The sequence below is a fragment of the Oncorhynchus clarkii genome, chromosome 1 (assembly GCF_045791955.1).
Source record: "Oncorhynchus clarkii lewisi isolate Uvic-CL-2024 chromosome 1, UVic_Ocla_1.0, whole genome shotgun sequence".
NCBI lineage: Eukaryota > Metazoa > Chordata > Actinopteri > Salmoniformes > Salmonidae > Oncorhynchus > Oncorhynchus clarkii.
The window spans coordinates 56,624,862-56,640,063 of record NC_092147.1 but is presented as its reverse complement, the minus strand read 5'-3'; the positions used below and the strand labels follow the sequence as shown (position 1 = coordinate 56,640,063).

At 40.8% G+C, this 15,202-nt stretch overlaps 1 protein-coding gene across 2 annotated transcripts in view; it reads left to right on the top strand.

Moving 5' to 3' along the window:
- LOC139409074 (fibroblast growth factor receptor 2-like) overlaps nt 1–15,202 on the top strand; it is a 116,990-nt gene that overhangs the window by 44,607 nt on the left and 57,181 nt on the right. Inside the window, exons 6-8 of one of the 2 annotated variants that reach the window (XM_071153758.1) lie at nt 3,611–3,734; nt 7,116–7,306; nt 8,797–8,941. In XM_071153758.1, the coding sequence (XP_071009859.1) occupies nt 3,611–3,734; nt 7,116–7,306; nt 8,797–8,941 (460 nt within the window). Of the gene's footprint in view, nt 1–3,610; nt 3,735–7,115; nt 7,307–7,753; nt 7,893–8,796; nt 8,942–15,202 lie in introns of both variants that reach the window. The other variant, XM_071153766.1, reaches the window with a different exon arrangement.

Sequence of the window (15,202 nt, the reverse complement as noted above, 5' to 3'; positions counted from 1 at the left end):
AAAGTTCCTAATGTTTGTTTGAAGTTAATCTATCATTTTACCGGAGAAAAGTTGGCTACACTGAGAAAAGTACCGGAGAAAAGTAGCTACACATCAGTCAGAGTGCTGTCTGCTGATAGAATGCCCATTCATGAGTTCTCGTCCAATTGGAGAAATGCAACTGAAGCAAAAAATTTGTCTGATGCCGAACAGAAATTATAATAAGAAGCATTTTAGATCTGCAGAAATAGCCACGGGATGGTTTTTCAATACCACCAATATTGTTGAAACTTTATATTTTACTTGCTTAAATAAAGCGCCGGCCCGCCACAAGGAGTCGCTAGAGTGCGATGAGCCAAGTAAAGCCCCCTCGGCCAAACCCTCCCCTAACCCGGACTGGGCCAATTGTGCGCCGCCCTATGGGACTCCCTGTCATGGCCGTTTGTGACAGCCTGGGATCAAACCTTGATCTGTAGTGACGCCTCAAGCACTGCGATGTATTTATTGCCCTGTATCTACTTTTTAAGTAAATATCTGCACCTGTCACATTATTTTACATTATAAAGCTTACCGGTAGTTCCCAGTCACAGTTTGTTTACAAGCACACAACGACGAGAGACATGAGCCTTACCGAATATCCCAGGATGGCAGAAGGTCGGTATGAAGGCATGACAATCTGAAAACCGCCCAAGCATTAAACACACCCAAGAGGTGACCTAGGATTCAACTGTAAATGCAAATGTAGTCCTGAAGGTTTTTTCTCAAGACTTTTGATTTCAATATTTTTCAATTCGATATCTATATGTATTCTATTTCTATTCAATATTCTAAATATATTTTAAAAATGTCTTTAAAAAAAAGGCCAGGAGACTTGATACAATTGCACTTCACGTATTTTTAAATATATATTCCAAATGGACATTTTTTGTTCCAACAGAGGAAGTCTGGAGAGAAAGTTTCATAATCATTTCACTACAGCCTCTGTGGTACTTATAAGATAACAGTTAGTGAGTTGATTTATTTGTCCTGAAAATACCTGAGGCCAGATGTAATGGGAAACAGGGAAAGTCAAACTGGGCCCGGTTTACTGACAGCAATGGAACTTTGGCTTACGAGTGTTTTAACAATGCATCTTTCCTACAACGGCCAAAGATGTAACATGCATTTCCCAAAACACCATGCTAAGTGCGTTGTTGGAGCATGTGTCGATACGGATAGGATCGGAAGAAAGTTAGTGCTGTTCTTGTATCAGCTTTCTCAATTCATATCTTACCTTAACATTATAAATATTTCACACTTCTGATGACGAATCAGCTCCTAGAGAGATATTACCAGCTTATTCTAATTCTTACCCCCCAAAAATTGTGCATGTTAAGCTACACCATTAAATATATTGAGACAAATTACAGACGGTATCAAAATATAACTGCATTTATTGAACATTAAATGTATTTCAATATGATTAAAATAGGCCTATAGCCTACTGTATTTATATTTTAATTCAGTCATATTTTAATTCAGTCATTTGAAGCATATTTTTACACGTTGCTTGTTTGTATCAATTGCAAAGACATTGGCAACTTTGTATTTGTAATCAACTTTATTCTAACCATTATAACCATTATAACCATTATAACCATGAGATTCTATGTTTAGTAGAGATATTCTGTGTATAAAGTGACACGAGAGGGCAAAAAAAGCATCTAACAACACACTTAGCTGCTCTACAAGTGGCCTGAGGCTGGCATACATGACGAGCATTTTCAAGTGCAGCGTTAATAACAACGGTTTTGGAAACAGCTCAGAGATTTAAAGATGCTCCTACGAAGGTTCCAACGATGAACTTTGCCTTAAGATGCTTTTGAGAAACCGGGCCCTGGCCAGTAATGTTTTATTTCCTCTCAGCATTAAATGGATGTTAAGAGCTACATTTCGTCTGAAAAACCTGAATTCCTCCCATCTGTCATAGTCTATTTGGGTTGGAGTTCAACATTTGTGTTTGGGTCAGAGAGAACCCTCTGTCACTTTTTTCAAGCTTCACAATAGCCTCAAATATATGTAGATACTTAAGCTGAATAAGATTGGGGAATCATCCAATTCTAATTGCCCTAATGAACTGTATTTGATCAAAATCGAATCAAAACTCACATCACACATTACAGTGATAGATTCATTTGCAAGTTATCCAGTGTGCTTGGATGTGATAGGGAAGGAACAAAATAGTTAATGGGTGATCGTTTACGAGAAAACACAGCCATCTCTTCATGGGAATTTCCGGAGAATATGTTGATGTAGCCACAAGCTAGCTAATATGTTTCCCCTTGTCTTTAATTCTAGTAAATAGTGGTGTCACGATACCAGAATGACTTTAATACCGATACCAGGTTTAGTATCACAATACTTGATACCATCACGATACTTCATATCAAAACGATACCACAACAAAAAAAGAATGTGTATTAGCCAAAGAATGGCACTTGATCCAGCCATGTATGCATTCATTAATCAATTATACAATCAATTTTACTTTGTTTTTATTAGCTACAAAACAACATAATGGTAATCACTTATTTGAATGGTAAATCTCTATTGATAAACTGGGTAAAACAACAGTGACACTTCAGTAAACACACATACACATCACACTTGACTGGCCCCTGCTACAATAGAGGACCATGGTCAGTGAACGGGGCTGAGATCCTTGCTTGTCTGTGTGTAGTCACCAGTGCAGGCCACAGCCACAATGACCAAATGACCACATGTGGGCTTATACAGTACCAGGTGATTGTTAACGGAGAAAACAAGTGCCTTAATATACAAAACAGAATGTACAGTGCAGTGTAACGACTGTTTGATTTTCTATAAGTAGTAAAAAGTCAAATATTTGGAATCTTTGGTGTTTTCTAAGACAGTGGTTCCCAAACTTATTATAAAACCTTTACCAAGGTTATATATTTTTTTTAATGGGGGGGGACTCAGTCGGGCCTTCAACTTTCTTTTGACAATTGTAATAGTAGAATTTCGAAATTGGGTAGTGTATCATTAGTTTTCCTCTCGTCAGTCATTTCATACCTTAGAGTGCAATTTATAACTTTTTGGATATGGAATTGTCCATATCAACTAGCCCATGTTAGATAAAGTTTTTTAGCCCATTGATTTTGTTGTATTGTTTGTCACTCAGATATCACATGAACACACATAAGACATGGCAAAATGTATAGAATTGTAGGAAATAAGCTTTTAGATCTGCTCAATGTCCTCTCCACCAACAAGAGGGGTGTGAACAGTTTGTGTCATCGACAGTGCTTGTGCCCATAGAAATAGACGAGGCAGGTACGGGGCCGCTAGTGAAAATAATGGGAGGGGGGCTAGAGTAAAACATTTGGGAACCACTGTTCTAAGAAGTAGAAGGGTAAGTGGTAGCTTTAGGAGCTTTCCATTCCACAGTCCCAGCAAAACAGTGAACTTCCTTGGTAAGGTGTAGAAGCTCACCTTTGGACCAGTCTGTCACCACCCGTAATATTGTTTTTCACCATGATGCACTAGTGAGAACAGACCTGACCGCCCGTCACTCACCGTGCCTCCTCACTCACTCTCAATCTTATATAGTACTCATTGTTTTCCCTCTCAGGTGCGTCACCAGCACTGGACCCTGATTATGGAGAGTGTGGTGCCGTCAGACAAGGGCAACTACACTTGCCTGGTGGAGAACGCATACGGCGCCATCAATCACACCTACACCCTGGATGTAGTGGGTGAGTACTGTACTGGGCTTGCCCTGGGATGGAGGTAGGGATGAGGGGATGGAGGGATTGGGGGTTAATAATATTATCTGCAAGACATCCGTGGGGAGTTGGTGTCAGAGCCAGGGTCAGCTATTTACAAGTGTCCCTGGAGAATTTGGGGCACACGGACATATTTTTCATCCTGTTGGCTCTGGGATTCGAACCTTTTGGTTACTGGCCAAATGAGCTAACCTCAAGACTACCTGCCACCCCTACCTAAACGTTATCTGTTTGGGCCAGCATTAGGGGTTCTAATGGGGGGGTTAATACTGGCTGTTTTGATCCCCCAGGTGCACGCTACTATACTCTATGCAGGTGCAGAGAGGGAATGCTGCCTAGGTGTGCCAGGTCTGTTTCTAAGGGCAGTATTGATGCATGTACTGTATGTAGGCAGGGCCCTGGTCATTGCTCCTTGGTCACAATAGCCTGATTCACACCAAACCAAGTCAAACTAAACTGGGATTTCCTGGTTACGTATCAACCACATTTACTGGAACTTTGCCGGAAAGGAAATATCCAAGCCAAGAGAGTACGGTTTGGGGTTGGCCCTACAGTGTGAATCAGGCAACTGTCAAGTGGACATAAGGACCAGGGATGTGACCGTCAGAGTAGCTGGAGAGGGACAGTGGGAGTGGCATGCTGCTGTGCTTCTCTCTGGGGGCAAACAGAACCAATCGGTTATCAGTATTACAAGGGGGCACAGCAAGTTCAAACCCAACTCACTCAACCCCTTTGCGCTGACCTTTGGAGCAAGCAAGAGAGTGTGTGTGTGTGTGTGTGTGTGTGTGTGTATGTGTGTGTGTGTGTCATAGTCACCATGCTATCCATGCATTTATGGAGAGACCTACTCCCGACACATACCATACATGCAAACAAGCATATATTTCACAGAAACACTCAAGTCACGAACATACTGTACGTTTCACAGAAGCACTAGAGCCACAGTGTGGTCCGAGAGAAGACTGGTTATAATTCAAACGTAGCAGCGCTAAGCAGCCACCACGACTACATGATGAACCCGGTCAGGTTCAACAGGACTTGACCGAGGCGTGTCTTCTTTTAGCCTCTACCCCAACACCTTTCATTTAACAATGTTTTTTTTCTGTAACACACTAAAAGAGGATCTAAGAATTCTCTGAAAAGTTTTGTGAGCATAAGCTGTGGCACAACTAGATGCATTGTAGATGTATGTGTGTTTGTGTATTTGAATATGTGAAGATGTACTTACTTTAATTAGTAGTCAAAATAATTATTATGATTTACTGACTGATGTTTGATGGTTGTTAACCTTTTACTACAGTAGGCTGAATCAGGTTCACGTAGAGTGTTTCTTGGTAGTCTTAAACAAATCTATTTTGAAACAAAAGTATACACCTCACACATATGGCTATAGTCTTAAGAAAAAGACACCTGTTCCATGTCAGATATAGAGTTGAAATGTATTCAATTTTGAGTTTGCATCCCAATATTACACTTTATATACATCACAGAAGACGGAAGTATAACAAAACCGTTTGACATAAAAACACTGGATTTTCGGTGGTTTAAAAATAAGAATGTTTATGAAATTATGAAACATTTTAATAATGTTCCACCCATGAGGCCCCTAGAGGGCGATTTGGTCATTTGACTGCAGGGAAATCAAATAAATATAATTTTGTGTGGTCTTGACTAGCTGTAAAGAAATATATTGTATTGGACAGCTTGCTAGCTATCATGCTCTTGAGTTGTTTGTGTGTAAAGGGAGAAGTGGGCACAGAGAGGGAGTAAGGTGTTTGCATCTGTTTGTGGTGTAGGGTACCTCATTCTCTCCATGTTAATATGCGTGTGTGTGTTTGTGTGTGTGTATGAGAGACAGAGAGAGGTGTGCATGTGAACGAGAGGGATGGAAGGAGGAGGGGCGGGGACAATAAGCACGCTGAGCCAAAGGAATGCGTAGGGAGGAGGGAAAAAGAGAGAGACAAGGGAGGGGTGGGAATCATCTGATCTGACAGAGAGAGCGAGAGTAGCACTTTGGCCTACTGACTGACAGACAGAGAGCAGAGGACTATTGGCAAAACCCTGACAGACAGACAGACAGACAGACAGACAGACAGACAGACAGACAGACAGACAGACAGACAGACAGACATGGAAGTAGCCACTGGATACAGACGTCAATTCAATATCTATTCCACGTTGGTTCAATTTCATTGAAATGATGTGGAAACAATGTTGATTCAACCAGTGTGTGCCCAGTGGGTATTCTCTCTACCTTCCTTTTCTTATTCATTCTCTTCACCCCTCTCGCTTTCTCTTTTCAATCTCCATCTGTTAAGCTCCATTTATTCACTCTTATTATTTTTCCACCCCTTCCCCCTCCTCTCCTTTCTCTGTCACCTCTCCCCACCTAAAAGCCCTCCTTCTTTAACCCATCCAGTGCCCTGGGGGGGGGGGGCAGTGGTAGGGTGTGAAAGGGGGCATTGTTCGGCAGGTCTTGCTCTGTTTGGATTTGCAGGCCAAATGTTTGCTTGCAAAATAATGCAGATAGTTTTTAGTGAAGGAAAATGAAGGTGTTTCTCCAAGACTGGTGCATACTAGAAGCACAAGCATTTCGCTACACTCGCATTAACATCTGCTAACCATGTGTATGTGACAAATAAAATTTGATTTGATATTTGAGTCGGAGCGTGGCTGTATAATTTAACCCTTACCAGGCCACAGTGTCTGCTAATGTTTACTTACAGTACTTCAAATAGTCGCCAAAGTTGCCAACATTTTGCAATAAAAGGCATTTTGAAATAGCATCGGCTCAGAAAGTGACTGAAGTGAGTTTTTAGATTCAACTCCTACTACAGGTGTGTTTAGTCCTTATCAGTAGAGATAACTCCTCTTTGTTTTGTGTGAATGATCTAAGTGGTGTGGTGAAAAGAGACAGGCAGTTCTCTTGTCTTGACTCTGCTTGTCTCCCGGTTGTGGGATATTCACACATGTCCACTGTTCTCCTAAACATCTAGACCAGGCCCCCTTCACAGCCTCAAAACTTAAAAAACAAAAGCATATAGTAAGAAGAGTTATTTTTTACCATACTGTCCCAAGCCTTTGCATCAGGCTTTTGGCTAGTATTCTGTGCTCGTTTTCAGTTCCTTACACATAAAGTGTCTGTGTCTTAATGCTTAGTCTCAAGGTACCCAGTGGTGATCGAGCTTAGTTGATTAATTGACTGTCATTGACATTAGTAATACGAACCTGTCTATTCCTTAAGGGTGTACAGAGCAAGGTTGGAGTTTGAAATGGCCATGGAGAAGTCTCAATGCACAAACTAACATAACTCATCATATCACATCTTCCCCTTTTCTCTGTCCATCTTAGAACGGTCCCCCCATCGGCCGATTCTCCAAGCAGGGCTGCCAGCCAACACCAGTGTGCAAGTGGGGGAAGACGCACGCTTCGTGTGTAAGGTGTACAGCGACGCTCAGCCCCACATTCAGTGGCTGCAGCACATCCAGAAGAATGGTAGTCGCACTGGCCCAGACGGACACTCCTACGTCCGCGTCCTAAAGGTACTTTCCAGCCCTCCATGGCCCCTCATTGGCTGTTCTGACCTGAGCGGTGAAAATTGCTGGCTCCTCCTTCCTGTGACATATTCCTTTAAATATTTTTTTTTCAAAGTGTAGGCTAATAATGATTATGTTTTCAGGTTACCTTTTTGCCATTTGTAAAAACTTTTTGTTAGTGTCCAATTTGTCTTCCTATAAGAGAGTGAAACTGAAAGAAAACTACATTTTCCCCCTTTACGAAGAGTAATAAATACAAATTTTCCTTCTATACTATACTACTGGAGCACTCTAGCTGTGTTCCTGTCTGGGTGGCGGCTCCTTTACTCTCCTCTCCCTGCACTTAGATTGCAGATGTGACAGTTAACAGGCTTTTCTGTGTTTTATCCCCTTGCTGCCGTGTGTGTGTGTGCACATGCGTGTTTTTGTATGTGTGTGGCTCACACACTCCAGCGCTCGGGCATCAATAGCTCGGACGTGGAGGTGCTCACGCTCACCAACGTGACCGAGGAGGATGCCGGAGAGTATACCTGTAAAGTCTCCAATTATATAGGGGCGGTCAACCAGTCGGGCTGGCTGACCGTCATCCCAGGTAACCACTGACGCCTGACCCTTGACCTCTGTTGACCCCCTCCCTTATGGTCTCTTTGGGCCTGTTACTGACCCGGTTCAGTGTGGTTTGGTGGTGTGCTGGTCTTCGTTCCTGCTGGGTTGTGGACTGACCTACTCTCTCCCAGTGTTCTACTGTTTTACTCCCAGCTGCTCTACTGTGCTGTGTCTGACTGTGACTGTACAGCCATGGAAATGCCCACTGGACCTGCACGCCCATGCACTAACCTGCCATGTCCATCACGTGCCTCATCTCGCTTGCTCTCGCTCTCTCAGTTGAAAGGTGTGATGTGTCATTGTACAGGCTAGTGTTGGGTGCTGCAGTGGGGTGATCTCCATATCTTCTCCTTCTGTGGTTGTGTGCACTATGCATACACAGGCCTGGTGTGGACTTACTATTGGGCTCTGGTGTTGTGGGTGAAGGGATTTTTTTTACAGTGTTTTTGTGTATTGTGTTTCCTATTTTTCCCTGTGGTACGAGGTGCTCTTCTTGTTTGTTTTGAAAGCTCCTCCCATCTACTCTATCTCTATATATGGGTCACCAGTTCTCCTCCCAGTGATGGACGCCATCCAGCTTCTCCTCTCTCCTGGTGTTGTGGATTTAACTGTTACATCTGCTTCCTCCTGCTCTCTTCTTCCCTCCCCTCTATTCTTACTCTGACTCCTTTCCCTTTATCTTACTTTCTTCCACTTCAACCCCCTCTATCCTCAAATATCCATCCATCCTCTACTCTAATCCTTCATCTTCCCTTCTTTTCCTGCATCCTCCCTCCCTTTGTCTTCCTCCTTCTTCTTCCACCCCTCCTGTCCCATTCTCCTCCCCCCTTCCTTTCTCTTCCTTTCCTCCTTTTCATCGTCCTCCACCCTTCCTCCTCTCCCTCTCCCAGACCGCAGGTGTTAACACCACGGACAAGGAGATTGAAGTCCTCTACCTCCCCAATGTCACTTACGAGGATGCTGGGGAGTATACGTGCTTGGCGGGCAATTCTATTGGGATCTCCTATCACACTGCTTGGTTGACGGTGCTTCCAGGTATATACACTCAACTATACTGCGCTCCCTTTCCCCCTTTCTCTATCAATGTTGTCCACTAATGGTTCAATGTTCAGTCAATAAAGTTATTTTGATCATTTCTATGGGAGGACGAACAGAGAAGTGAAAAGTCCCTCTGGAGTGAAAACAACCTAACTCAACGAAATAACAAAATATCATAGTGCTCCCGAGTGGCGCAGCTGTGCCACTAAAGATGCTGCGCTCTAGTGACTCCTGTGGCGTGCCGGGCACATGCACGCTGACACGGTCGCCAGGTGTACGGTGTTTCCTCCAACATATTGTAAGGCTAGCTTCCGGGTTAAGCGGGCATTGTGTCAAGATGCAGTGCGGCTTGGCTGGGTTGTGTTTCAGGGGACGCATGGCTCTCGACTTTCGTCTCTCCTGAGTCCGTACGGGAGTTGCGGCGATGGGACAAGACTCTAACTACCAATTGGATACCACGAAATTGGAGAGAAAAACGGGTAAAATAAAAATTTAAATATCAGATTACTATGATGAGCTTACATAGTCAACAACTCAACATCTAACTCCGTGTAATAGACCCCTTTCCGTGTTTAACATGGCTGCACAGAGGGCGATGCGCGCAAGTTGTCGGCAGAACAAGGGGGAGTTCTTATTTACACGTTGCTTATGAGTACATTTCACACTACTTTTTGATTACAATTGGATTTTAAGGCTCGTATGAATGTCCTGCGTAATATAATGTTTGTCATCATCGCAAGTCGAGGTTATGTTTAATGGGCGCAGATGGTGATTACTTTCTTACTGCTGCCAAGAGTCGCACACATCTATACGTGACGTCAGTGTGTCGTGTACTGGAAAAGGCTCTATACTAGAGCAGGAATATGTATTCCATATATTCTGTTATCTTGATTGGCAACGCTTTGAAAGCTAGGGGCCTAATAGAGGGACATTTGCTCAAGGCTTATTATAACTCCAGAGCGGAAGTCGACTTCCCCGAATGGCTCAAGTACAGTGCATTCGAGAAAGTATTCAGACCCCTTGACTTTTTCCAGATACTTTTCTAAACTCACTGGATTACAACCAAATTATGACGTATTGGATCACAAAAAAACATAACTTTTACATTACTGTGTAGGTTACCAATAAAATGGTCTGACGGTGAAGTGCAATATACTCTGTGTTCACATCCCGAACTAAATAAATGATCTCGCTACAATACATTTTAATAGAAAGTTGTCAAAAATAGATATGATATGTCTATTTGTGTAAAAATCACCCTGATTGAATTCTTTAGTCATATCTCAGTTTACTAATTTGCGTATGGCATTGCCTACACCTAGCAAATTATTTTTAAAATTATATGAGCAAAAATATTCAATTTTTTTTCCCCAGCCAAACAAAATTAAACTTGCCTATTTATATGAATATTAATTCGGGGGGCAGAACTAATTTAATATAAAATAATTAGACCTCTCACTAAAGGCTTCAGTCATACAAAAGTTATACTTAAATCTGAACTGGTTCTCTCGCAGATTAGTAAGAATGTCTCACCCCATGTTCAAGAATGTCCTTTTTCCCTTTATTCAGATTACAAGAGAAAGGCCATAATGTATTATTCCAGCCCAGGTGCAATTTAGATTTTGATAAGTTTTACACTGATCGAATGAACCATTGCGTTTCTGTTCAAAATTTTGTATGAAGACTGCCCAAATGTGCCTAATTAGTTTATTAATAACTTTTCATGTTCAAAATTGTGCACTCTCCTCAAACAATAGCGTGGTATTACTTCACTGTAATAGCTACTGTAAATTGGACAGTGCAGTTAGATTAACAAGAATTTAAGCTTTCTGCCAATATCAGAAATGTCTATGTCCTGGGAAATGTTCTTGTTACGTACAACCTCATGCTAATCGCATTAGCCTATGTTAGCTCAACGTCCCGCAGGGGACCCACCGATCCTGAATAACTTTTAACTGATTATGACAAATGTTAAGAAAATGTTGAGCAATGTAATAAAGTGATGACTTTTCAAATAAGTTACTTTACACATTATGTTGGCTACGCTATCCTTAATAACTGCATAGCATATCATTTCAGCAGTATGTACTGGTATGTTAGCTAGCTACGTAACGTTAGTTGGTTACTAATACATCGAACTTGCCAGTATATTAACTAGATTCTATCTAACTAACTACCCAATGTTTATTAGCTTGATTATTCAACTCATTCCTAGTTGTGTGCGTTCTCAATGGACATTGTTAATTCGGGTGCGTTCGTAAATTCCTTCTGGCTATCTACTCCGATTCCAGAGCACTCGTCTGAGTGTACCAGAGCGCAGAATAACTGAATCATTTACTAACGCTCGTCATCTGTTGAATATGGCCGGTGTCAGTCAAAGTTGGCAAAAAAAGCATAATTCAGTTGTTGCCAGCTGCACAGTTACAGTCACCAACTCTCTGGATAACACGAAAAGAGCTTAACAAGCTCTGCTAGGGCGAGTAAAATGGTAAGAGTGAGGTGTTCTCTCATTTGTGTCTGGAAGTAGCTAGCCAATGTTTGCCAATTAGCTTGGGTGCTTGACTGGCATCCAGTGCATGCTCTGAAAGCTCCGAGAGTAAAATGCTCTGAACTTACTAACGCCCAGAGCGCACTCTGAGTGCACTCTGGCACTCCAGATTGAATTTACCAACACACCCGAAGTCATAAAATGTCTAGCTAGTAATATGTTATGCTAACAAGATAGTAAGAGGTTGAATAGCAACAGCATCAAATTCCGGTAGACAAGCGCCATGAACGCTCAACTGAAAGGATACCGTTTGTTTACAGTATACTAAAATGAACTAATAGTACATAGTGCGACATATATACTCATTAAGTATGTAGTATACAGAATGTTAGTATGGGTATTCGAACACAGCTATAGTCAGTCGAGCAATAATATAATAATACTCTTAGCAAACAATTTTGTCTTTAATTTACAATCAGTAGAATCTATGAGAATCGAAAGGTTCAGAATTTTTGTGAAACATCACAACAGAGTTAAAAATATATGGAAAATATAAATCAAAACTGGATGGTGTTCAGAGATAGATTGTAGGTGTTGAGCGGAGCTGAAGGATGGGACAAAATCAAACAAAAGATAACTACTGTAAAATGGATATAGTATGTATAAGTTGGAAGTAGAAGCCTAAGGGTTGTTGTTCATTAGTTTATTCCAATTAGTGGAGGGATGGTAGGGTTAGGGGAAAATAATAAAGGAAAGTATATTTAAAAAATATATATAATTTATATATACAGTGCATTCGGAAAGTATTCACACCCCTTGACTTTTTTCACATTTTGTTACGTGACAGCAATTCTAAAATGTATCACATATTTTTTTCCCTCATCAATCTACACACAATGCCCGATAATGACAAAGAGAAAACAGGTTTTTAAAAGTTTTAGCAAATATATTAAAAATTAAAAACAGAAGTATTCAGACCCTTTGCTATGAGACTCGAAATTGAGCTCCGGTACATCCTGTTTCCATTGATCATCCTTGAGATGTATTTTAAACTTAATTGGAGTCCAGCTGTGGTAAATTCAATTGATTGGACATGATTTGAAAAGGCACACACCTGGCAATATAAGGTCCCACAGTTGACAGTGCACGTCAGAACAAAAACTAAGCCATGAGGTCGAAAGAATTGTGGAAAAAGTGTGGGACAATTCAAGGGGTCTGAATACTTTATAAATGCACTGTATCTCCTTACTCGAGGGGTTTTGTCGCTCTCTCCTCCCCTTCCTCCCTCGTTTCTTTCTCTTTTTCACATCGAATCACTTTCTCTCTTCTGGTTCTCGGGGAAAGTTGGGAAATGTTGGCTCGGACTGCATGGTTTTATAAAAGCAGGGTGTCTGTCTGTCTTGATGATATTGTCTGTCTGTCGGTGTTAATGGGTGCCCTGAGATTGGATGCCAATTCCCTCATGGCTTCTTTCCTGGGTCTAATAATTTATTTCCTTTTTATTATTTATCCTTGAGATAATACAAAAGAAAAAAAAAGTCACAGCCTCAATACTTACGGCTTGACTATCTTGAATATCATTTTTTTTCCCTTCAATGTATTCAATGTATTTGATATAGTGTGTGTGGCTGCGTGTGTGTGTTTAAATGTATGCGTGTCTCCCTGTGTCTGCGCGAGTGGGTGTGTGTGTTTAAATGTCTATGTGTCTCTTTGTGTCGGCGCGAGTTTGTGTGTGTCTCTTTCACTACCGGTCAAAAGTTTTAGAACACCTACTCATTCAAAGGTTTTACTTTATTTTCACTATTTTCTACATTGTGTAATAATAGTGAAGACATCACAACTATGAAATAACACATATGGAATCATGTAGTAACCAAAAAGTGTTAAACAAATCAAAATATATTTTATATTTGAGATTCTTCAAAGTAGCCATTCTTCAAAGGCCTTGATGACAGCTTTGCACACTTGGCATTCTCCCATTCAGCCTCATGTGGAATGCTTTTTCATCAGGATAACCAACGAGAGAGAAAATTGAGTGGTTTAACTCATTGGAAGTCTGGTTTTAATAACCTTGCATTTCTTATCTTGCCATGTGACTCTGCTTTTAGAGGATTGTGGGTAATTCAAAAAGTTTTGATTTTATGATTTTCACACAATGTTGTATGCATGTTTGAAGAAGGAAACGCATATTTCTATGTTAGTATTAAACTCACATTTGTGATTGTCAATTGAAAAGGCATGTGCAGAATCCTCAATTCTTGCAGTTTAACCTCCAGTTAGTGCTGTTCGTTTGAACACTGCTTTACATTGCCTTCCAAAACGGTATAAAATGGCAAACGATTAAATACAGAAAATAAAGTAAAACATCAAGACCCTTCAGAATAAGTTTTGAATCCTAGACAGGATTCAAAACATCATAATAGTGTTTAGAAGCTTTAGAGAGAGGAAACTGCACCAAAATAGAACGTATCTAATTCTGCACTAAACAGGACTCTAAATACCAAAATAGTATTTTCAATATTTGCCTCTCCTGTATCAGAGATAAAAGAAAGGTCAGGTCTCTCTCTCTCTCTCTCTCTCTCTCTCTCTCTCTCTCTCTCTCTCTCTCTCTCTCTCTCTCTCTCTCTCTCTCTCTCTCTCTCTCTCTCTCTCTCTCTCTCTCTCTCTCTCTCTCTCTCTCTCTCTCTCTCTCTCTCTCTCTCTCTCTCTCTATCTCTATCTCTATCTCTATATATATATATATATCTCTATATCTCTATATCTCTATATCTCTATATATATATATATATATATATATATATATCTCTATCTCTCTATATATATATATATATATATATATATATATATATATATATATATATATATCTATCTCTATCTCTATCTATATATATATATATATATATATATATATATATATATATATATATATATATATATATGGTTAAAACATAATTTTTTACATTTACAGTGCATTCTGAATGTATTCAGACCCCTTGACTTCTTACACATTTTTTTACAGCCTTATTCTAAAATGGATTAAATACATAATTTTGCTCATGAATCTACACATAATACCCCATAATGAAAAAGCGATAACAGGTTTTTAGAAATGTTTGCACATTTATTAAAAAATAAGTAATAATAATGACCTTATTTACATAAGTACTTAGGCCCTTTGCTATGAGACTCGAAATTGAGCTCAGGTGCATCCTGTTTCGATTGATCATCCTTGATGTTTCTACATCTTGATTGGACTCCACTTGTGGTACATTCAATTGATTGGACATGATTTGGAAAGGCACCGACCTGTCTATAAGGTCCCACAGTTGACAGCGCCTGTCAGAGCAAAAACCAAGCCATGAGGTCAAAGGAATTGTCCGTAGAGCTCCGAGACAGGATTGTTTAGAGGCACAGATCTGGAGGTCCCCAAGAACACAGTGGCCTCCATCATTCTTAAGTGGAAGAAGTTTGGAACCACCAAGCCTCTTCCTAAAGCTGTCCGCCCGGCCAAACTGAGCAATCTGGGGAGAAGAGCCTTGGTCAGGGAGATGACCAAGAGTTCCTCTGTGGAGATGGGAGAACCTTCCAGAAGGACAACCATCCCTGCAGAACTCCACCAATCAGGCCTTTATGGTAGAGTGTCCAGACGGAAGCCACTCCTTAGTAAAAGCCTGCTTGGAGTTTGCCAAAAGGTACCAGATACTCTGCCCTGACGAAACAAAGATTGAACTCTTTAGCCTGAATGCCAAGCGTCACGTCTGGAGGAAACC